General features: G+C 38.3%; 1 protein-coding gene across 4 annotated transcripts in view; it reads left to right on the top strand.

Annotated features, from left to right (window-relative positions):
* Positions 1–24,250, top strand: part of GPAM (glycerol-3-phosphate acyltransferase, mitochondrial) — a 62,258-nt gene that overhangs the window by 27,170 nt on the left and 10,838 nt on the right. For all 4 annotated transcript variants that reach the window (XM_025467198.3, XM_025467196.3, XM_025467195.3 and 1 more), the window contains 13 exons: positions 179–309; positions 1,423–1,545; positions 4,981–5,054; positions 7,351–7,464; positions 9,173–9,319; positions 10,309–10,405; positions 11,057–11,193; positions 13,463–13,562; positions 14,073–14,285; positions 17,970–18,083; positions 19,366–19,451; positions 20,874–20,989; positions 22,898–22,968. In XM_025467198.3, coding sequence (XP_025322983.1) covers positions 208–309; positions 1,423–1,545; positions 4,981–5,054; positions 7,351–7,464; positions 9,173–9,319; positions 10,309–10,405; positions 11,057–11,193; positions 13,463–13,562; positions 14,073–14,285; positions 17,970–18,083; positions 19,366–19,451; positions 20,874–20,989; positions 22,898–22,968 — 1,494 coding nt within the window. In that variant the 5' untranslated portion in view covers positions 179–207. The remainder of the gene's footprint in view (positions 1–178; positions 310–1,422; positions 1,546–4,980; positions 5,055–7,350; positions 7,465–9,172; positions 9,320–10,308; positions 10,406–11,056; positions 11,194–13,462; positions 13,563–14,072; positions 14,286–17,969; positions 18,084–19,365; positions 19,452–20,873; positions 20,990–22,897; positions 22,969–24,250) is intronic.

Below are 24,250 nucleotides of genomic sequence, written 5' to 3'. Positions count from 1 at the left end.
AAAAATCAGAATAGTTTATTGGAGTTGCTGAGTTTAAACACATCAAAGTCTACCTTTACACATTGACTGAACATGGTAGAAGTACATCAGTAGTTCCCTTGGCATCTGATGATGGAACAAATTAATTTGCCACCTGGATTAGTCATTAAATTTAAATGGTGTATTTTTTTTTTAATAGCACATGATTTGGAAGTTACTCTTTGTGACATGGATGAATCTGCACTGACCCTTGGCACAATAGATGTTTCTTATTTGCCAAATTCATCTGAATACAGTGTGGGTCGATGTAAGCATGCAAATGAGGAATGGGTAAGTTTAATATGGTAAAAATTCAACCTAAAGATGTTTGTTTCAATGTTGTTTATGAAGGAAGCTGGAAGCAACATAATATCAAATAGAAGTTAATAGCCAAAGAAACTGCCTCCAGCTGTTAGAAGATATGTTTATGAAGCCTAATATTTAAATATTCTTATGGTTTTATGTTAATTGGGAAGAAAAAATTGGGTGAGATATTTAAGCACTGTGGTTATGTTAAAAAGCAAAATATTTTGCATAGGAAAAAAAAACAACTAGGAGTTGTTTTGGATGGTGTCCTATAAGATACTTTCTGTGTCTATTTTCCATAATGTAATGATGGATTTTGCAATGGAAATAAAGTTTAAAAAAAAATAAAAGCAGGAAATAAATATTTGCATGAATCTCAATTTAAAGGACATGCATTTTCTTGTATTGTTTTTGTTTTGATGTAACGTAGCATGTTTAAAATGTTTCCTGAACACTATCTGCATTATATAAAAAATAATGTCAGAGTTTTGGGGCTTTTTGGCTTATTTTTGAGAATACTATATCCATGGGATTTGAGCAACTTACGAACTCAATGAGCAAAATGTTTAGAACAATGAGTAGAATTTGACCCTAATTGGACAGTATGGCTATGATTTAAATTCCAGCCTTTAAACTCTGTTGTCAGGATAAAGGAATGTTATATAAGTTTACCTTGTTTTTTGTTTAAAATATTTTAAGCTGTAAATGACAAGTTACTTGCTGTTTAAGGCTTTGTAGTGGTTTTGTGGGAGTCTGTGATAGGAGAGGGATAAGGTTGATTATTAGCATATGGATCCAGGAGTCTGGTTTTGTTCATCCTGGTGTTGTCACAGGCTGCTTAACCTTGTACAACTGTTTTTGAACCTCTGTGCAGTGGACCTTGCTATTACTCTTAGGTGCTTGCTTTTTGCTTGTGTTCCAAGTGTTGATGACGGAGGGGAGTACCATGAAGGAAAATTACTCTGAGAAATTTCTACTACCCAAAGAAACCTAAGTCCTAGGTTTCTCTTCTATCTGAAATATCTTAGTTTTAGAGACCAAGTGGACAAATAGAGTTCTCTTGCCATTCAGACCCTTTTTTTCATTAACATTTATTAGGGTGAGTGTGGTTTCAGACCTACTGTCTTCAGATCTGCAACCTTAAAATGGAAAGAAAGCCTAATGAGCCGAAAAAGGCCATTTGTTGGAAGATGTTGTTACTCCTGTACTCCCCAGAGCTGGGTAAGAATGTTACTGCTTGTTGATCTTTAATAAACACAGTGAAATTCCAGCTTTGTGTGAATTTTATTATTGGATAGTTTGAATGGACTTAGTTCATTTTTAGAACTTAGGCCCATGTTTATAAACCAAATATTCCAAGTAACGATGCTGACTCAATTTTTCTTTCCGTTCTTTTTTTTTTTTCAGTAAATATTGGTCAAACAGTTGATGATAAGTGATAATTTGGTTCTTTTTTAGTTTCTTTTTTTTTTTTTTTTTTAGATTTAATTTATTTATTTGAGAGAGAGAAATGTGTGCCTGAGAGCCTGTGAGACGGAGAGCAGAGGGAGGAGGAGGAGGAGCACTTGGAGAAACCGATTTCTTGCTGAGCTCCATTCTGGAGTCCATGATGTTAGCTGAAGATGGACGCTTAACTAACTGAGCCACTTAGTTTCCCCAGTTCTTTTTAAATTTAGCAGGACTTTAGGGGAAGAGTAGATCTTTTAAATTACTCTTTCTAAAGAGTTTAATAGGAACCTTCATATAACTTCTAGATGTTGAACTTTAACTTAATCTTAAAATCCTAGCAAGATGAGCAAGAGATAGCAGGACAGAGTGAAGTTTTAAAGATGTGGCTCTGTCCTACTCTCCTTTTGCTAAGTTTCTGTTGAGGGGGAGGACAGGTAGGGAGGATGGGTATCTGTTGACTATGATAGTGAAGGATGGTTATGAAAATGTTAGGATGGGGTGCCTGAGTGACTCATTCAGATAGACATATGACTCCTGATTTCTGCTCAGGTCATGATCTCAGGGTTGTGAGATCGAGCTCTGCTTCATGCCCTGCTCAGTGTAGTCTTTGAGTCTGAGATTCTCTCTCTCTCCCCCTCTCAATAAATAAATAAATAAATAAAAATCTTTTTAAAACATAAGGGGTGCCTGGGTGGCTCAGTAGGTTAAGCATCTGCTTTCGGCTCAGGTCATGATCTCAGGGTCCTGGGATCCAGTCCTGTGTCTGGCTCCCTGCTCAAGGGGGAGTCTGCTTCTCCCTCTCCCTCTGCTCCTCCCCCCCATTTATGCTCATTTGCACGTGTGCTCACTCTCTCAAATACATAAATAAAATTTTCAAAAAAGTGTTAGGATAAAATTTTATTTTATTTTTTAAATATTTTATTTATTCGTGAGAGACACACAGAGAGAGGCAGAGACACTGGCAGAGGGAGAAGTAGGCTCCATGCAAGGAGCCTGATGTGGGACTTGATTTCGGATCCCGGGATCATGTCCTGAGCCAAAGGCAGGCACTCAATCGCTAGCCACCTAGGCGTCCCAGGATGAAAATTTTAAATAGAATGTGTATGGGTTTGTTGCTTGTATTTTGGTGAAATAAGCACATCATGCAAAATCTTCCACATTACAGTTTAAGTATTTGAATAATCAGATGAAAAGCAAGCTTCTGTTGCTAATTTGCTAGAGGGATGAATTAGCACAGGAATGTAAAATCTAATGTGCCTGTGTTCTTGGGCAGTAGAATAACCTTTTTTTATTTTTATTTTATTTTATTTTATTTTATTTTTTTTATTTTTTATTTTTTTTAGAATTACCTTTTAAAAGGTATGCCTGGTGGATGCCTGGGTGGCTCAGTGGTTGAGCGCCCACCTTCAGCCCAGGGCATGATCCTGGAGTCCCAGGATCGAGTCCCATATTGGGCTCCCTGCATAGTGCCTGCTTCTCTCTCTGCCTGTGTCTCTGCCTCTTTCTCTCTCTCTCTCTCTCTCTCTGTCTCTCATGAATAAATAAATAAAATCTTTAAAAAAGAAAAAAAGGTATACCTGTATGTTAAGCTCTCTCTGGGATGGGATAGTTATCAGGGTAGAAATTCTGCCTTTTGAGTGCCTTTCATTTATTGACATTGCTTATAATCTGTGTAGAGAGCTAACTGTGCTATGTGAGTTTTCTACTTAGGGTTGTAGATTCTGAGTTGTATAAAGGGATTCACTAATTTGGGCGAGATTTGTGTGGGACCCAGGCAGTTTATGTTCAATATTCTGGTCTGCTCAAGAATATCTTAGTTATAGATACTGTTCCTCTTAGATCACAAGTGCCTTGTTGCAGGAATTTGGTAGTATTGAAGGACCATGATATTTCTAGCCTAGAAGTAAGGCTAGTTCAGATGAATAGGCCAGTTGAAATACAAATTTAAATAAAACGGTCATGTGGCTTTGACTTTAATGCATTCTTTTTTTAAAAAAAAAGATTTTTTGGAAAAGAGAGCGAGACAGAGTGAGCGAGTGCACACGTATGCACAAGCATGAGGAAGGGGCAGAGACAGAAGGAGGGAGAGCCCCAAGCAGATTCTTTGCTGAGCACGGAGACTCATGGAGCTTGATCCCACGGAGCCTCATGGAGCTTGATCCCATGACACAGAAATCAGGGACTGGGCCAAAAACAAAGAGTCCAAAGCTCAATTGACTGAGCCACCTAGGGGCCCTGACTCTAATATGTTCTTAAGTCAAGAGATAGTATAGGAAATTATTTGGTGGTGGGAGGGGTGTTTTGGGGAGGCATAGATGAATTGTATAGTAAATAATTGATTTTTGTGCTTAAATACAGAACCTGATGGAGTTGAACGTAAAGTTCTTCCTTTGGCATGTTTATTCAAAAAAATTTTAAACAGTATTTAAATAGTGATTTTTTGATATTTGTTATCCTTTCTCTGATATCTTGTTTTCCTTATCTCTAAAGAGATTCCACATAAATATTTTTATATTTTCTATCGAAGGTACATTATGCTTTCCCAGCATTTATTTGTGGAATGTTTTCTTTTTGTCCACACTGCTAAAGCTACAGACTCTCTTTTCAGCAGAACTATCTCTGAATTACCCTTTAAGGTTTCCTGTACAAAGAGTGACATCTAGCCATACAGTTTCCAATTAAGTAAACAGTCATTTTAAAGAAATAGACCATACTCTTTCGAGCAAGATGTAGATTTGAAAATTAAAGTGTCTGTCAGCCTCAATTTTCCTATCTGTAAAATGGGGATAATAATTATTGTGTCAGGATTATTGCCAGATTTAGTAATCTAATGATAACTACATGGTACTTAGCATGATATTTTTGCATTTGGAGAACACTGAAATCTCCAGTATTCCTGGCGGCGATTTAACAAGCTTTCAGTAGTTTCAAGCCTTTTGGGTTGGAGATAAGGGAGTGAGGCAGGAAAGGGAGGCACAATTTCCTTTGCAAGGTAGTGGAAAGCCTTAGTTCTGAGCTTGTGACCTTCTTTGAAGGCTGAAAAGTACTTTTTTTTTTTTCAACAAAACATAATTTTTCTTCATCACTTAGATTTTTGAAGCAATGCTTAACTTTAAACTGAGTTATAAAGGTTATCAAGAAGTAGTAATGTGAGCTCTTCACCAGCAGTCCAGTTGTATACTTACGTCTACATTTTGTTTCATGTAGGATAAATTTTTCAACTCCAGTATCCCATCTTTGGGTTTGCGGAATGTTATTTATATCAATGAAACTCACACAAGGTAAAAAGAAATTTCTTTTATTTCTAATACCTCTCAAAAGAAATACTATAATAATGAATGGATATATTCTAAGAGGAATCTCTTCATCTTTTTTAAAGCTAATAGAATTGAGCTTTGGATACAAAGGGCTTTATCTAAAAACTGGAAGCAGCACAGCCCCCTGAGCAGCCTGTTACTATTACACTTTGTAATGATTTAGTAACTATTTTGGGAGAGTGTAGATTTCTCTTAATAGCTTTCTTTTTTTATTTGTATATTGATTTTATATCTGAAGTGTGCCAAAACGATAAAAGGTTTGTCTGAGGAAAGAGTAGTTTCAAATGTCTTATCTATTATTATTTTATACTTAAAAATTGAAATCAGCCTAATTTATGGAGTTTTAAAAGATGTGTTCCTGCATTGAGCAAATGTTCTTTCATTTATTAGGTTAAGATTTTCTTTAGAATTCTTCGAGACTTCAGGCACACTGAAGATGGAGATGGGCTGTTAGGCATCCGAGCCAGAGAAAAGAGGCTTTGTTTTATGTGAATCTAGGCTAGGGGGAAGGGAAGGTTGTGTGAATGTCTGTGAGGCAGAAGAGAATGGCAGCCAAAAATGCTGCCAGTCCTTACAACTAATTCTAAGAGTAAATGCCTGGAGTGGGTCAGCAAGTAGGTTCAGGTGATGAGACATGCTTGAAATTCTGTGAAAAATTGATCCAGAAAAGTCAAGTACTTAAATTTGAAGGCTTTCTGATGTTACTGATCATATTTTGGTGATGAGATCATAAGTGAGCATGACAATACCTGCATATAAAAGGTCTTTTTTTTTTTTTTTTTTAATAGAACCAAAGTCAAGGGATTTATGTTTCCCCATTCCCATGCTACTCTTTTTTCTCTGTCTTAAGTTTAAAGGAGAGAGGAGAAATTATGGCCCACTATTTCTTTTTTTTTCCTCCCTATTTGACTTAAGGAAAATCTCATAGGGTTTCTTCTTGTTTAGCCATTTTATGTAAAGCCAAAGGGTTCATTTGTTGTCCTCAGTTGGAAGCAGTTAAGGGAAAAAAAAAAAAAAAAAAGCATATGCTGTACTGACTAGGCAATCGGAAACCAGTCTGTGTGATGAGCTGCCTCTGCAGCTCTGCGGTTGAGCTGGCTACTTAGCTTTTCTCTGCATGTTACATGGAGCAAAGCCTAAACAGTTTTATAAACACACACACCACACATTTCCCCCCCCCCCCCCCCCCCACACACACACAACTCAATCCATTGCAAAAGGATTTCATCAGGAGCTGGGACTTTGCACATTCTAGTAACAGTTCTGAAAGTGCTCACTCAAGGAAGAATTTAGAAGTAAACACTTAACATAGTGGGTCAAGTTTGCAGAGAAATGAGACAGAGGAAAGGAGGTAGAAAAAGAATATCCAGAAAAAAGGTGAAGGAATGAGCGATTCATCAATAGTTCTTCCTCCAGTTACTTTTCCTCACCTGAGGGCTTTTCAAAATTCATGAATTTATATTTGAATCCATTTGAATGTGCTTATGAGGAAATGATAGTGAGGCATTATATAATCATTACAAATGGTTTCAAATCCTTGCATGTGAAGGTTTGTAGCATTCTTATTTTGTGGTCTCTGTCTCCAAAGCCCTATATAAGTAACACATAGTCAGCAACACTGATGGGAATGTGTCCTAGGCCTAAGATAGGTCAAATGTCCGGGGCGGGGGGGAGGAGGTAAGAATTTCTGGCTTCGTAAGCCCAGTATACAAATGTTCAGACCGTACTTGAGCTATCCTTGACTTCTCAACTAATCAAGCCTTATCAATTCAATATGAGAGTCAGTGATACCTTAGATTAAAAAAAAAAAATTACTTTAATAAAAAAAAAATAGCCCTTTGTGTAGAAAAGACTTCCAAACTTTTTCTTTATAGCTCACAGTTAAATATATAGATCTCATTCAACATACTTGCTTTTAACAATGTTTTAATAAAGTAAGACATTTTTATTTCTTTTGTTTTTATATTGGTTTATTATTTGGCAGAGTAAAAACCAGGCATTTTTTTTTTTTAAACCAAGCATTTTAGTACACAAATTCCAAGTTGAAATTTTAGTTGAGAGTACATGAAAGAAATCTGGAATGAAATTGTCTACGCAAATCATTCTGAACTGCTACGGAGAATTTGCTATAGTATGCCACATTTCAGGAATAGATGAAACAAGGGTTTGTTTTTATGGCAGGGAAACTACTGTATACTTCAAGCAATTTTTTTTAGGTCTTCCTAGTCTACTCTCTGCTAAGTCTTTTTTCACATTGCAGGCACCGAGGATGGCTTGCAAGACGTCTTTCTTATGTGCTTTTTATTCAAGAGCGAGATGTCCATAGAGGCATGTTTGCCACCAATGTGGCTGAAAATGTACTGAACAGCAGTAGGTAAGGGTAAGGATACTATTGTAAGGGGAAGAGGCAGGGATGGGGTGAGGGAGTGGGGGATCAATTCCTTTATTAACCTTTAGTTTCTCTGGGACTCTGTCTTAAGTGGGATTTCCATTTCCAAATGTTAAATGTTAAACTACAGGGAAAGCAAGGAAAGGCAGCAAAACAGGTGGTTTTGCGAATAATAGTCTTGTTTTATGCATTAATAATCAAATGGGCTTTTAATATGTGAAAGGTGAGTTAGAATTTAGAGATGCACATACCTAGTTCTGTTAAGTTTTCTTTAATATGAATATTTGGGACATTATGTTTCCTATCTTATAGCTGAAAGAGAAGTGCATTTGCTATTTCAGTTATTGAGTATGTAGGTACAAATTTTTGTGCTAGAAAATCCTTCCTAGAAATTTTAAGAGAATAACAATTCTGTCCTTGGTCTCAGAAGAGCTTGCTTACAAATGGGAGTGACTTGAACTCAGAGTGGGGAAAGAAATCATTCTCAAGTTTAAGTGTTAGAGTATGGGAGTTTGCAGGAAGGTCAGTCTCTGCTCCACCTCATTGGTGTGGCCCATGTAGATATCTACCTGGATTTAGGGACCAGAAATCAGAGTGGTTAGAAAGACTGCTTTGAAATGCAGGCCCTATGCTGTGGTTGTTGAGGCCTGAACAGTGGTGGCACATAGTAGGTACTCAGTAAAGAATGAATGAATGAATGAATGAATGAATGAATGAATGAGAAAATAGTTGATATGGAGATTTAGTTATCTTCTCAATTACTTGTAAAAAATACATGCCTGGCCAGATTGAAATGAAGGTATTAAAGGAATAGGCTGAAGGTGCATCAGTGTCCTATGGAATTGATCTTTTGTATTAATGAATTACGGGACTATGTGGGGTTTTGCTGTGTACTAGTCTGAAATCAGTAGCAACGGTGGGAGAAAAATGTAATTATTTGAAACTCCTTTGGGTTATTGTATGTTCTGTTTTCTAGGTAAAAACCTTTAAGTATGTTTCATTCCATTGCCTGTTTTGACTAATAACTAGGATATTAAAAGTGATTTAAGGAGGTTTAACCTCACACGTTCCCTAAGTCACATGGAAGATTTACAAAAACTAGGTTAAATCTTACCTCTTACTTTACCACTTATCACTGTGTGTTGTTTTAATCTTGAGCTATGCCTTTCTTATATTAGTAAATTGATATGGGAAACACTTGTAAATATTTATACTCCTCTTTGATCCCTCCTAGAGAGTTTTACATGTTGTTCTAATAAAGTCACAATATAAATGAGTAAAGTCTTCAGAAGAAAAATCACACTTCACCTTGGCAGGGGGCTTTGGATACCTCTGAATTATATTCCTGAAAGGATAACCTTTCTTTCTCTTCCTCTGCTAGACTGCAACTTTGTATCCCTTGCAGGATACCTGGAACATTCAATTCATGTAGTTGTTAAGCCAATGAATTTGAGTTAGGTTCTTAAATCCGCCTTCCAGATACCTCAGAGATTCCTTGATTTAGGAGTGTAATATCCTTAATATTTAGTGGGCAGCCAAACAAAACATATCTAATTTGAGCTTATTTTCAGGTTCTATAAGTATATTAAGGAGATTTATGGCTTTTCTTGTGATTTATAGCTGTGATTTAGAAAATACTGAATGCAGAATGTATCCTAGAACCAGTTACATTGTCTTTCTGTTTTCAAATCAGAGTTCAAGAGGCAATTGCAGAAGTGGCTGCTGAATTAAATCCTGATGGTTCTGCTCAGCAGCAATCAAAAGCCATCAATAAAGTGAAAAAGAAAGCCAAAAGGATCCTTCAAGAAATGGTTGCCACTGTCTCACCAACAATGATCAGGTATTAAAAGGCAAAGTAAAAAGCTTTCCTTCAGAGCCATCCGGTTTTGAGCAAATAGGGACTGAACCATTGGACTTTCCTAGTGCAGTGGTTTCCGTCCAAAGGAAGTTTGAGCATGTTCTGATGTTAAAACTAACTCCTTTTTATATTCTTATTCAGCTTCCATAGGAAGTAGCACTGTGGTAGGATTTGAGGTGCCTTAATCTTTGTTAATTGATAGCAACCATTGTACAACTGCTGACATCTCTCTAGACTTGTGTGGTAGATTTCACATATCCATATCTTACAAAAACTGGTTTTTTTTTTTAAGATTTTATTTATTTATTAATGAGAGACAGAGAGAGAGAGAAAGACAGAGAGGCAGAGACACAGGCAGAGGGAGAAGCAGGCTCCATGCAGGGAGCCCGACGTGGGACTCGATCCCGGGTCTCCAGGATCACGCCCTGGGCTGAAGGCGGCACTAAATCACTAAGCCACCCAGGCTTCCCTCCCCGCCCCCCCCCTTTTTTTTTTTTTAAAGATTTTATTTATTCATGAGAGACACAGAGAGGTAGAGACATAGGCAGAGGGAGAAGTAGGCTCCCTGGGGGAGCCTGATGCGGGACTCGATTCCAGGACACCAGGATCATGAGCAGAGCCAAAGGCAGATGCTCAACCACTGAGCCACCTAGGTGCCCCAAAAGGGAGTAGTTTTGTACGGCATTCTGCTCACCTAAATATTCAGTTGATGATTTGCTTCTAAAGTGTAAAGTATGCTATTTGAGTGAAATGTAAGATTTAGTCTTTAATAAATACATGTATCTATACGTATACATGTAAAAATCAGCTCTTTAATTCAGAAGTTCAGATACAGACATACACACTAAGTTGTTTATGAGCACTTTTAGGTTGTAGGTTCAGAAACTTTAGACAAAAGTCAGTTCTCTCTCAATGTATTTATGCACATTCAAATTCCTTTTTTTTTTTTTTCCTTTTTAAATTTCTTTTAGACTGACAGGATGGGTGTTGCTTAAACTGTTCAACAGCTTCTTTTGGAATATTCAGATCCACAAAGGCCAACTTGAGATGGTTAAAGCTGCAACTGAGGCAAGAATTTGTGTGATCTGTCATTCTGTTATCCCCATGTTTGTGGAGTGATGTTAGTTAGAGTCTTTTGTATGGAAATGTTCTCTTGTGTCCTGTGTGCATCCAACCCATTTGGAAGATTTCCCCCATGTGAGGTGACCACAGTAGTTGTGCATTTGGGGAGGTGTGAGTAAAGGAGGACCTGCCAGTAATATGCTGGATTCCTTCTGTAAATTACCTTGCAACAACTCTGAAATCAGGTAGAACAATCCGTATTTTTAATGAAGAAATAGAAGTGCAGATAAGTATTTCCCAATCATGGCTAGTGAGTGACTGCCCACGATTTCAACCCAAGCCAGGCTTGACTCTAAAGCCTCTGCTCTTTTGACATGATCAGAGCTGCCTCTCCGAAGGTACATAAAGTCCATTTGAATTCTCGACTGCACTTTTCCTTTCCTAACTCATTGTTACTGTGGTGGTTGTTGCTTTCAGCTGTGGAAGTATTAAATTGGGAGAAATTAGTGGAAAATGTTTTTAAAGAATGAGTCATTGATCAACGAGCATTCTAACCAAATATAAAATTGCAATTGTACACAGATCAATGACTCATTGATTTGATGTTCACATTTGAATTTTAAATTTGGCTTTTTTTTTTTTTTTTTTTTTTACTAGATGAATTTGCCACTTATATTCCTGCCAGTTCACAGATCACATATTGACTATCTCCTGCTGACTTTCATTCTCTTCTGTCATAACATCAAAGCACCATACATTGCTTCAGGCAATAATCTTAACATTCCCATCTTCAGGTAAGACCAGCTTATTTTGAATTTTAGGGTAGTGGAAAGACTGTATGTTGAATATTTATTTTTTCATTATATGTCTTGAAACATAAAACCTGTTATTGTAAAGATGATATTAGCTTTTTTACTTTTGCTATATAAGTAATGCATATTTATTGTGAAAATTTGAAAAGTACAAAAAAGCATTAAGATTATTAATTATTTCTATGTTTTATGTGGGGTACTTAGTGAACTATGAATACCTCAACTTCATTGGGAATATTTATCAAATGGCTAAAAGGCCTAGAAAGATGAGCTAGCATATTGTATAAGGCTTGGCAGTAGGGGAAGGTAGGGTGGGTATGAGGGTTGTGGTGATGGTAGGAAGTAAGTAAGAAGAACCATACCTGTTAACTTTGCCCCGATAATTTAGTACTGCTAGGACATGTAATAATTATAGCATGACACGAAAAGTATATATTAGAGGTTTTTGGGAGAATGCAGTGCATTCCATTCAGAGGAAATAGTATGTGAAGAGGCTGAGAGGTTCAAATCCATGGTATGGTCAGAAGGGCAGGCGATTCAGTGGGATTAGAATATGAGATGCAGTTAAATGGTCAAAGGCCAGAAGTGGTCATTGCACAGGGAGTGAGAGCTAGATCACAACCAAGAGTTTTTAAGCCAAGAGTTTATGGAGTATATCCTGTAGTTGGGAAGTGGTCAGATTTGCATTTTGGAAAGTCATTCTGGATTAGAGGGATTTAGAACAATTCTGGCTCTATTGCAACTATTGCAATAGTTTAGGCAAAAGGTAATGAAGGCTTAAAATTTGTCGTGGTGCTCTTGGTAAGGAAGGCATAGAGTGGCCACTAAGAGTACTTAGGTGAATTTATAAGATGAAATGCTAGTCCACAGTGGGAGAGGGGGAAATGAGGGAAGAAGCCTCCCAGATATTTACCACCTGGTGACAGTAGAGCTGATCACCAATGGGGAATGGGTGAGGAGTAGGTTTAGTTGGTTTAGGACATTGAAGGCTCAAATTTCAAAGCATAGAGCATCTCTGAGGTCAGCTCTGAGCAGTTGGGAATAGAACGAGGATGGATTCACAGTAATTGGTGGGGGAGTGGACTGGCAGATTGTGCAGGTAAGGTCTCACAGAGTGGCAGTGTGATTACCTTTGTGTGCTGTGAAGTTTTACCCTCAGCCTCACAGTCCAAGGAGCTCCTTCCTAATCCTTTGCTCAAAGTTCTGTGGCTGGCCAGACTCATGTGAATGGCTGAAGGGAGGTCATTCATTCATGTGTCAGTTGATACTTACCCAGCTATGTTTTAGACAAGAGTGAAGAAGGTAACGTAGTCCTTGCCTTCAAATAGCTCTGTAGTTTTGCTCTTAGAGGATATTGAAAATGTATGTTGATATTAATATTAATATCACTCTATTTGAAAAGGGGGATGCTCTGAGTTTGGAAAGGTTGACTTAGGTATTATAAAATTTCATTTCAATGTCAGAATCCATCAGTGTCATAGAAAGAACCATAGGATTGAGAGAAGAATCGTTTTATCCCCCTGTAAGGGTACATGAAGCACATTTTTGTTTCATGTTTTGGGAAAATGGTTATGCTTGGTTTTGGTTTGATAAGATTATCATTGTCTTACTGAGGCACTCTCTAAGCAGTACTTTCTTTTTAAAAAAATATTTTATTTGAGAGAGATTGCACACAAGCAGGGGAAGGGGCAAAGGGAGAAGCAGACTAAGCAGGGAGCCTGTCATGGGGCTCAGTCCTAGGACCCTGGGATCATGACCTGAGCTGAAGGCAGATGCTTACCAACTGAGGGACCTAGGCGTCCTTAAGCAGTACTTTCCAAGAACATTTGCCCAAGGAGCTTCTGCCACATCACATTCATTTTGTAGTAAATGTGCCAAAGGTAGATTTCAGGATATCTAATAGTCAATGTCCTGAGATCTTTGACAGTTTTAAGATTTATCAGTATTTCATCGTCCTCTTTAAATCTATAACACCATCTTTGCAGGGTAATGTATTGTACAAACTTCTTTTAGTTTGGAACAGATGTTATTAGAGCTTCAGTACATGAAGTGATATTCTAAAGGCTGACAAATGATGCAAATGATGGAAACATGTCAATAACATGAAAATGGAAAAAGGCTCATGTTTTCACTGTCAGCTCAAACAACACATGTGGTTTATATTCATGTGGCATATGTTTTGAAGTAACCTAGAATTTGTGTATCCTTACGTTTTTCTTTATAAATAACTAATGCATTCCTTAATTTGCAGTACCTTGATCCATAAGCTCGGAGGCTTTTTCATACGACGGAGGCTGGATGAGACGCCAGATGGACGGAAGGATGTTCTTTATAGAGCTTTGCTCCATGGGGTATGTACATTCTCTCATTCTTTTTTTTTTTTTTTTTTTTAAAGGTTTTATTTATTTATTCATGAGAGACACAGGGAGAGAGAGAGAGGCAGAGGGAGAAGCAGGCTCCATGCAGGGAGCTGGACGTGGGACCCGATCTCGGGTCTCCAGGATCACACCCTGGGCCGAAGGCAGCACTAAACCACTGAGCCACCTGGGCTGCCCACGTTCTCTCATTCTTAAAGCCCTTATAGTAGTTGTCACAGTAGAAGGAAAAAGAGACTTGACTGAGATTTAAAAAATTGTCTGAGAAATTATGTAAGTGGTTACTGTTTGAATATGGGGCTGATGATTATTTCTGTTATCACCAAAATAGAGCATTGGAGGAGCTGGCTTGCTATTATTCATGAGTAAAATATTTTGTCAGTAGTTAAGTTACAGGTTTCTGTTTGTTTTAAGATTTAACTTGGCTAAGCTTCATCTAAGTTGGGTGGTCTTGAACTCACATTTTACATTCTCCTTCCATTGCAGCATATAGTTGAGCTACTTCGACAGCAGCAATTCTTAGAGATTTTTCTGGAAGGCACACGCTCTAGGAGTGGAAAAACGTCCTGTGCTCGGGCAGGACTTTTGTCAGTTGTGGTAGATACTCTGTCTACTAATACTATCCCAGACATCTTGATAATACCTGTTGGAATCTCCTATGATCGTATTATTGAAGGTCACTACAATGGCGAACAACTGGTAAGAGGCCTGCTTACCCAAAAGTGTTCTTCACTGTCAACTCTTTTGCTTTTAGATACAAGCTTTTGGAATCAATTAGGAATTTTTTTGCTATTATTTTATTTAAAGCACTGTGGGAGACATGGTAGCGTGGTCATACTGAGTAGCTCTCATCTTTTGTGTCAGTCTGATTGGTAGTGCTGACCTGCTGTTTTCCTGCACTTGGAGGGACTGACATGGTTAGATTTTCAGTGCTGGCCATGACTGTGGAATTGGGAAAGGCAAGAACACTTGGCACTGAGTTGCCATCTCTACCATGGAGGGTTAAATGTAGTTCTCCCCAGGGTTTATGGTTTATGTGTGGGTTTTAAGTTCAGCCTGAAGGAGTGGTGGGATCACGTCGAAAAAGCAACTGTGAACTCATTTGATAAGTGGCAGTAATTTTTTAGTAAACTTTTTATTGAAGTAAGTGTAATAGTTGGAGAAGAATGCACAAATCAGAAGCATGTAGGTTGAATGATTGCAAAGTGATCACACTCGTGTAACTGGTATGCACATCAAGAAACAATATGATCATGCCCCTAGGAACTGCCCCCCGCCCACCATGCCCCTGTCATCACTGTCCTCTCAGGGGCAACCACTTATCTGCTTACAGAATAGATTAATTTTGCCTATTTTTGAACTCTTACGTAAATGAAATTATGTAATATATGGATGGTCTTTTGCTTCTGGTTTTCTTTGCTCAAGCAGGCGTTTGTGAGATGCATCCGTGTTGTTGTGTTTAACCATGTACCATGATCTGTTGAAAGGCAATTTGGTTTCTGGTTTTTGACTATGGTCAATAGGCGGTAGATTTCTCTTGATGACCATATATATGCATTTTGTTGGGTATGTACCTACAAGTGGAATTGCTGGGTCATAAGGTATACGTATGTTTGGCTTTAGCAGATAATGCCAGTTTTCCAGATTGCTTTTATCAACTTACCTGCATTATGAGAATTCCAGAGGGATTTTGTTTTGCTCTGATTTAGTGTAGAAGTCTTGGATAAAGTATTGGTTTTGAGCTTAATTGCCCCTAAAATGCCAGAAGTTCAAGGATACTAGATAATTAGAGTCTTTATTACTTTTTTAAAGATTTTATTTATTTATTTATTTATTTATTTATTTATTCATACATACATACATACATACATACATACATAGCGCACCAACAGGCAGAGTGGTAGGCAGAGCAGAAGGAGAGGGAGAAGCAGGCTCCTGGCTGAGCAGGGAGCCTGACTCGGGACTTGATCCCAAGACCATGACCTGAGCCGAAGACAGATGTTTAACTGACTGAGCCACCTAGGCACCCCGATAATTAGAGGCTTTAAAGATGAAGTGATAGACCGGATTATCATCTGTGTTCCTCTTAGGAGACCCCTCCTTGAATTGGTCTGTGTTGAATATGTACACCACTCACCCTGTTTCATGAGGCCATATCTGCATCCTGTGTCCATTAGAGGCCCATCATTGTGCCTTATGTATATTAATATTCAGTAAATGTTACTAAATGAATAATTGGATTAAAGGCCACTGGGGCTAGATTTGGCATTCACTTGCCTAATATTGGATATGTGGGCTCTGGTGATCATCAGGCTTCATATAAATGGCACCTGACCTATTTTTATCTGAGAACTGCAGAACAGTTCTCCAGCCTGTTGCATCATTTTTATCCTTCGTTAGTTTGCAATGGTATTTTTTCTTTGTTGTGTGTTTTAAATTTCAATTCCAGTATAATTAACATAGTATTCTATTAGTTTCAGGTGTACAGAATGGTGATTCAGCAGTTCTCTACCTTCCTTAGTGCTCATTATGTTAAGTGTACTCTTAATCCCCTTTACCTAATTCTCCCATCCCCCCCACCTATCTCCCCTCTGGCAACCATCTGTTCTGTGTAGTTGAGGATCTGTTTCTTTCTTTGCCTCTCCTTCTCTCTCTCTTTTCCTTTTGTTCATTTATTTTGTTTCTTAAATTCCACATGTGAGTGAAATCATATGTATTTCTCTGACTGGTTTATTTTGCTTATAATTATACTCTATAGTATAATTATAAGCTCCATCCTTGTTGCAAATGGCAAGATTTCATTCTTTTTTATGGCTGAATGACATTCTATTATGTATATATGCTGCATCTTCTTTCTCCATTCAGTCTATAGGGATTTAGGCTGCTTCCATACTTTGGCTGTTGTAAATAATGCTGCAATAAACATTAGGGTGCATCTATCCTTTTGAATTAGTGCTTTTGTATTTTGGGGTAAGTTCCCAGTAGTGTGTGATTATGGGATTGTAGGCTAATTCTGTGTTTAACTTTTTGAGGAACCTCCAGTGGCTGCACAAGTTTGCATTCCCATCGCCAGTACATGAGGGTTCTTTTATCGCCACATCGTTGACAACAGTTGTTTCTTGTTTTGTTGCTAGCCATTCTGACAGGTGTGATACCTCATTGCAGTTTTGATTTGAACTTCCTGATGATGTGTTGTTGGCATCTGCATGTCTTCTTTGGAGAACTATCTGTTCATATCTTCTGCCATTTTTTTTTTTTTTTTAAGGATTGATTCATTTATTTGAGAGAGAGAGAATGTATGTACCCCTACAGGGGGAAGGGGCAGAGGGAGAGGGAAAAAGAATCAAGTAGACTCTGTGCTGAGCCTGGAGCCTGAGGAAGGGCTTGATCATCATACGAGATCATGACTTGAGCCAAACTAAGAGTTGGATGTTCAATGGACTGTGCCACCTAGGCACCTCTGCCCATTTTAAATTTTTTTCTTTTTTTGGTGTTGAGTTGTATAAGTTCTTTTATACATTTTGAATATTAACCCTTTATCTAATATGTCATTTTGCAAATTTCTTCTTCCATGTAGTAGGTTGTCATTTAGTTTTGTTCAGTGTTTCCTTTGCTGTGCAGAAACTTTTTTACTTTCATGTAGCCCTAATAGTTTATTTTTGTCTTTATTTACCTTGTCTTGAGACCTGTCTAGAAAAATATTGGTATGACCAGTGACAGAGAAATTATTGCTTGTGCTCTCCTCAAGGATTTTTATCATTTCAGGTCTCACGTTTAGTTCTTTAACGCATTTTGAGTTTATTTTTTGTGTATTTTTTTGTGTATGGTGTAAGAAAGAGATCCAGTTTCAATTATTTTGCAAGTAGTTGTCCGGTTTTCCCAGCACAATTTGTTGAAGACAGGTTTTTTACCATTGCATATTCTTGCTTCCTTTGTTGAAGATTAATTGACCATATAATTGTGGGTTTATTTCTGGAAACTCTATTTTGTTCATTTATGTGTCTGTTTTTGTGCCAGTACCATAGTTTGCAGAGGTGTTTTTGTGAATGGTGTAAACAGTGTGCTAAATGAATTAGTGTTCTGGTTTTCACTGACCAAACTGTCTCTCCCCATAAAAGGATTACGTCTTTTTGCGTCTTTGCATGCTAAGCATTTATGACAGGTCTCAGTCAAGGAACACTTTTCCTTCTTTATCCAATGTTGTCTCTTTCAATACAAACATCTAGTTTCCTTAAAAAAAAAATGGTGGGCACCTGGGCTCAGTTGATTTAAGCGTCCGAGTAATAAGTGAATGAATGAATGAATGAATGGCATTTTTTGGGTAACAGAATACCTTGTTAGCTTTATTTCTTACCATGCTGTTCTTTGAAAATTGGCATTCAGGGAAAACCTAAGAAGAATGAGAGCCTTTGGAGCGTAGCTAGAGGAGTTATCAGAATGTTACGAAAAAACTATGGCTGTGTCAGAGTGGATTTTGCACAACCATTTTCCTTAAAGGTGAGTATTTATTGGAACGAAGCGGTATTAAAGTGCTGGCATAGCTCTGTGTCAGAAGATGTGGGCTTTGGTTCTGTCTCTGCTGCCTCCTCTCTGTGTGACCTTGGTATCTTCTCTTTTAAAATGAGGGCTATGTCAAAATTGGCATTTCCTAAATTTTCCCACCCAAGTGTGCCTATTGACAAAGGATAGTAAATTTCTATCTCTGGGCAATGCCAGCATCAACATTTTTTGCTATTGTTTCTTTCTTAGTTCATGAGAATTCTGCACATTGATATACGTTGGTATCTTATAGTATGTTTTAAAATTGTCTTTAGAGGAAATTTTTTCAAAACCTACCCCTAAAACCTGGGTAAAATCGACAGTCTAGGACCATGTTCTGTTCTACCGAGTGGAATGCAGCATGCATACATTCAAAGGCACGGTACCGTTTGTGTAGAAGCCTGGTGCTGGCGGGTCCCTGAGGTCCTGGCAGTTTTACTTTCCTGAGATCACTGAATCAGTCCAGGAGAAGGGAGAAGAACGAGTAAGGGAATCGGGAGCCCAGGGACAAGAAGCAGAGGCCTCCTTTTCTTTTTCGTAGTTTTTCTTTAAAGATTCTGACTGTGGTGCTCGGTGCTTTCTGGCCTTACGTGCTTTCAAGAATCTTGTCCTTTCTTAACCACTTTATCCTCTTCAAAATTATTGTACAGCTTCTCTATACTGTTAGGATCTGCTTTTGGATTAAGGGTCTTTTGAATATTATGTGACTTTCAGGTTGTCAGATTTCCTTTAAAAAGCAGGGTTGTATTGATTATCATTATTATTATTATCACTATCATTATGATAACAACAATGATTTTTAAAAGCATGGTTATAAGCATTATATTTTTAAATATAATATTGGGAATGTCAGATAGTTTTGTGTAGATATGAGAAAAGTTCTTGGTAGGGCGTGCAACTCTTGATCTCAGAGTTGGGAGTTCAAGCCTCATGTTGGGTGTGGAGCCTACTTAAAAAATTTTTTTTTAACTAAAAAAATATGTAATTTTGCTTAAGCGTTCATTGTCCCATCCTTTGTATCATCAGTCCTTAGATTTCATGCTTGCCAACATTGTAGGTGTCGTTCTACACTTTTGAAGGTAGTTTAGCATTAGAAAGTACTTCTTCTGCTCTGTAGCATGGCTCATTTTATAAACCACTCCCTTTTTATTTTTTGAAGATTGAATTATATTTTATATATGCTTATGTAAGCAAGACAATGGGAGTTAATGATTGTATTGTATTCCCTCCCCACCCCCAGGAATATCTAGAAAGCCAAAGTCAGAAACCTGTATCTGCTCCACTTTCTCTAGAGCAAGCATTGTTACCAGCTATACTTCCTTTAAGGTAAGATTTGTGGACATTTTTTATACTACCTAAATTATCAGATAATCTATTACTTCTGGCATTGTACAGAAAGATAGATTTTTTTCTTTTTGTTACAATTTGCTTGCTTGTACAACTTTTATTTTCCCTGGAGTTAATTATAGCTTAAATTTGTCAGTGTTTACTTCTTTATGCACTAAACTCAAACTCATCCCCAAATTCTTCTAAAAGATTTTTTTTTAATAATAAATTTATTTTTTTATTGGTGTTCAATTTGCCAACATACAGAATAACACCCAGTGCTCATCCCGTCAGGTGCCCCCCTCAGTGCCCGTCATCCATTCATCCCCCACCCCCTGCCCTCCTCCCCTTCCACCACCCCCAGTTTGCTTCCCAGAGTTAGGAGTCTTTATGTTCTGTCTCCCTTTCTGACATTTCCCACCCATTTCTTCTCCCTTCCCTTCTATTCGCTTTCACTATTATTTATATTCCCCAAATGAATGAGACCATATAATGTTTGTCCTTCTCCGATTGACTTATTTCACTCAGCATAATACCCTCCAGTTCCATCCACGTCGAAGCAAATGGTGGGTATTTGTCATTTCTAATGGCTGAGTAATATTCCATTGTATACATAGACCACATCATCTTTATCCATTCATCTTTCTATGGACACCGAGGCTCCTTCCACAGTTTGGCTGTTGTGGACATTGCTGCTAGAAACATCGGGGTGCAGGTGTCCCAGCGTTTCATTGCATCTGTATCTTTGGGGTGAATCCCCAGCAGTGCAATTGTTGGGTCGTAGGGCAGGTATGAAGAATGAGCACATTCTCATTTTCACATCCTCACTTTGGGTAACTTTTCTCTTGGTCTGTTAAAGGATAGTGAAGTAACACATTTTCATATCAGTCTGGAGGCTTTTGATTATTTGTGTTCTAACATCTTTTTGATTGTGTGAATCAGGTATGAGTTCTTACTTGATTTATACTTTTGAATGTTGGAACTGAATTCCTTTTGGTAGTAGCATAGGTTATGTGTATTGTACCTAAGTGCAGTGTACAGAAGAGTTCCTATGTAGATTTTCTAGAATTTACGTTGAATTGTAACTTAGCAAAATTAAATATTAAGCCCCTCCCTTAATGTGTTCAATTTTAGAAATGTCTTAAAATGAGGTATCTTGCTTTTTTCAGCCAGTGGATTTTGGAAGTGATGTATCAATAGGTTATCTAGTCATGACTCAATAAAATCTTTTGGTCAGGAGAGTATACTACATATATAAATATAGTAAGGCATATTGTGGAGGGAAATAATGCATATAAATCTATTTGTGGTTTAAATTTATATTATAGAGTAATTGAAAGTATTTAAGACATTTATGCCTTAGTTTTGGATAGTTTGCTTATAAAAGAGCTTGTAGAGTCTAATTAAAACAATTCTTTTCAGACCTAGTGATGCTGCTGATGAAGGTGCAGACACATCCATCGATGAGTCCCGAAATGTAACCGATGAATCCTTCCGAAGAAGGCTGATTGCAAATCTGGCTGAGCACATTCTCTTCAGTAAGTACAGTACCAAACCCTTTAATACTGCATTTGAGACCCAGCGTGGGGCAGGGCGCACCACACTTATTTTGGAACCTGCTGTAGTTAGGTTCTGCTTCTGGTGCCATTACCTACTACACAGGTGGTGATGGCAAGTTATTAGAAGGTGATGCTTTGGGGATTTGAAGTAATCGGGTACATCACACACAGTGCCTGATAATTAGTAGGTGCTTATATGATGAGTCTTATGCTTTTTACAAATGAGTACTGTCACAATGATTTATTGCCTTTTTTGTTCATGAATTTGTTTCTTTGAACTAATTAGTAGTATATCGCATGTGGGTTTATAGTTGCATGTCCCTTTCCCCTGCTGACCCCATATTCATTTTTATCCAGCAAATACTGAGGGGCTGTCGTGTGTGCATACAGCTTTGTTTCAGCCATGGGGGATACAAATGGAATAATTAGCAGTTTTGCATGAGCTTATGCTCTTTTTGGTGGCATAGCCGTGCACACGTAATTCAAGTGGATGTGAGCCAGAGCAGAGTGAGTTGAGTGCAGAATTAGCCATCTCTGAGTCCCAAATGACAGTGTGTATCATGTGGTAGAGTCTGCTTTAAAATCCTGTGGCAGTGGCAGTGGTAGTGGTGAGGTCCCTTGGTGCACAGCCCAGGTGGGCTCTCCTTGTTATTCTCTGAGCCTCACTCCCAGTGAGGCCAGACTCTCAGCACTTCCCGGCAACACCAGTGTGGGGGCTTCCTCACCTCCTCTTGCTCCTGCCACTCCAGCTGCTCCTGCTCTTGCTTCACCCGAAGTCAGGGTATTCTTTCTTATGCACCTCTATTTGTGTCTCTTTCTTGCTTAAATTCTGATGCTAGAAATAATACACCTATAATGTGGAAAAGTTGGAAGATAAATAAAAAATCTCTTACTTAGATAACCAGGGATGTTGCTGTGTAGTCTCTAAAAATGTTTTGTATTGCACTGTTTTCCATTTATAACACAAATATTTATTCATGTTTTTTTAAAAACTATGAATATTCTTTTTAATGGCTATAAATGTGGTAGTTGGTACTTTTGTTTTTGTTTTTCAAACGCTAGAGACAACACTATGAGTGAAGTATTCGTGAATTCATTATCATCTCAGAAAACTCACAGTGTGTTTGTTTTGGATTATTCCATAGATATTCTCATATTTGATTTATATAATTATTTCCTACAAATTCTGAGTATTGGGTTATGGACTATGGTCATTCTCAAATATATTTTTGCCCTCTCCCTCCATATCTCTACCTGGCAGGTGGGTCATTTCCTCCTCATCCCAGTGAGCGAGGCAGCATTTTCATCTTACCAATGAGGAAGCTACGGCACAGGGGTTGAAGTAATTTTCCCCCCAAGTTATGAAATTAGTCAGTTGTAGAAATTAGATTTTAGCCCAGATTTTCTGACTTCAAATCTACTACTCCTTCTCCCACTGCACACCTGTTTTACTGTGATGGTGAATCTACCTGCAAGAGGAAGGCTGTAGTGGTGCAGCTACTAGAACAGTAGAGATGCAGCTACTAGAGTACTAAGTCAAACTCAAAAGTGGGAGACCCTGTAGAACTGCCAGAACGGCTTCTGCTTTGGGTCTTGGTATTTCTATAAAGGTGTCTCTCGGTCATTCAGTAACTAAATTCCACTGGCCTGTTTGGAAAGTGGAGCTGTCTTAGGCCAGATTCTGTTATATCATCATAGTGATCTCTACTGAGGATCTGTTGGCCAGAGCATGGTGTAATGCTGTAATTTCCCTTCAGTAAACTATAGTGACAGGAAACGTAGAGGTATTTATAGTTTTCAATCCTCCTATTTAAGGTTTAGGTACTTTTTAGAGACTTTCAGTGCTATTAAAAAAAGGGACCCTAAAGCTTTGTGTTTGCCTTCCAGCTGCTAGCAAGTCCTGTGCCATTATGTCAACACACATCGTGGCCTGCCTGCTCCTCTACAGACACAGGCAGGTATGTCTGCAGTGTCACCTGCAGTTAAGGGAAAGCAGAGGATGCCGTGTCTGCTGTTTAAATACTTGTTCACTAATAAGTGTGGTCTCGTCCTGGCTTGTGCTTCTGAGATAAGCAGTAAAATAAGCTAAGCACTCTGCCCACAGGAGCTTACAGATCTGATGGAGAAAGAAGTCTATGTAAAAAAAAAAAAAAAAAAAAAAAATCTCAGAGACTGCGTAATACAGATGACAGTAGGACACTCTTTGAATAATATAGTTCACGTAAATAAGGCATATTGCATGGACATGCAGTAAGTGTTCTGACAACTATTTGACTTAAATTAGGGTCACATTCCCTTCATGCACTTGTCTAAGTACTGTGATGGAAAAGACCACATCTGTTCCACTCAACACCAAACATAGTGCCTACGTATGTGTGTATATATATTGTAAGCACCAAATAAGTAGTTGTCAGATAGATAAATAAATATTTATTTTTAAAGAATTTATTTATTTATTCATGAGAAACATAGAGAGAGAGAATGGCAGAGATACAGGCAGAGGGAGAAGCAGGCTTCATATAGGGAGCCTGACGTGGGACTCGATCCCGGGTCTCCAGGATCATGCCCTGGGCCAAAGGCAGTGCTAAACCGCTAAGCCACCCGGGCTGCCCCAGATAAATATTTAAAATGAGGGCACCTGAGTGGCTTAGTTGGTTAAGCATCTGCTTTTGGCTCAGGTCATGGTCCCAGAGTCCTAGGATTGAGCCCCATGATGGGCTCCCTGCACAGCAAGGAGTCTTCATCTCCATCTCCCTCTCCTCCCCCCTGCTCATGCTGTCTCTCACTCCCTCTCTCTTAAATAAACAAATAAAATGTTTTAAAAAAAATACAATAAGGGCAGCCCGGGTGGCTCAGTGGTTTAACTCTGCCTTCAGTCCAGGTTGTGATCTTGGAGACCCGGGATTGAGTCCTGTCAGGCTTCATGCTGGAAGGACTCTGCCTGTGTCTCTGCCTCTTTCTCTCTGTGTCTCTCATGAATAAATAAATAAAATCTTTTATTTAAAAAAAATACAATAAAATGAGGGAAAGTGGGGCACTGGGTGGCTCAGTCAGTTACGTGTCAGCCTTTGGCTCAGGTCATGATCCCGGGGTCTGGGGATCAAGCCCTGCATTGGGCTTCCTGCTCAGTGGAAAATATGTTTGTCCCTCTTCATCTGCTCTCCCTGCTTGTGTTCTCTCGTGCTCTCAAATAATAAAATTGTTAAAAAATAAATAAATAAAATGAGGGGAATAATTGCT

The sequence above is a fragment of the Canis lupus genome, chromosome 28 (assembly GCF_003254725.2).
Source record: "Canis lupus dingo isolate Sandy chromosome 28, ASM325472v2, whole genome shotgun sequence".
Classification (NCBI taxonomy): Eukaryota; Metazoa; Chordata; class Mammalia; order Carnivora; family Canidae; genus Canis; species Canis lupus.
Note: the sequence above shows the minus strand (reverse complement) of the source record. Positions and strands in the feature narration are given on the sequence as shown.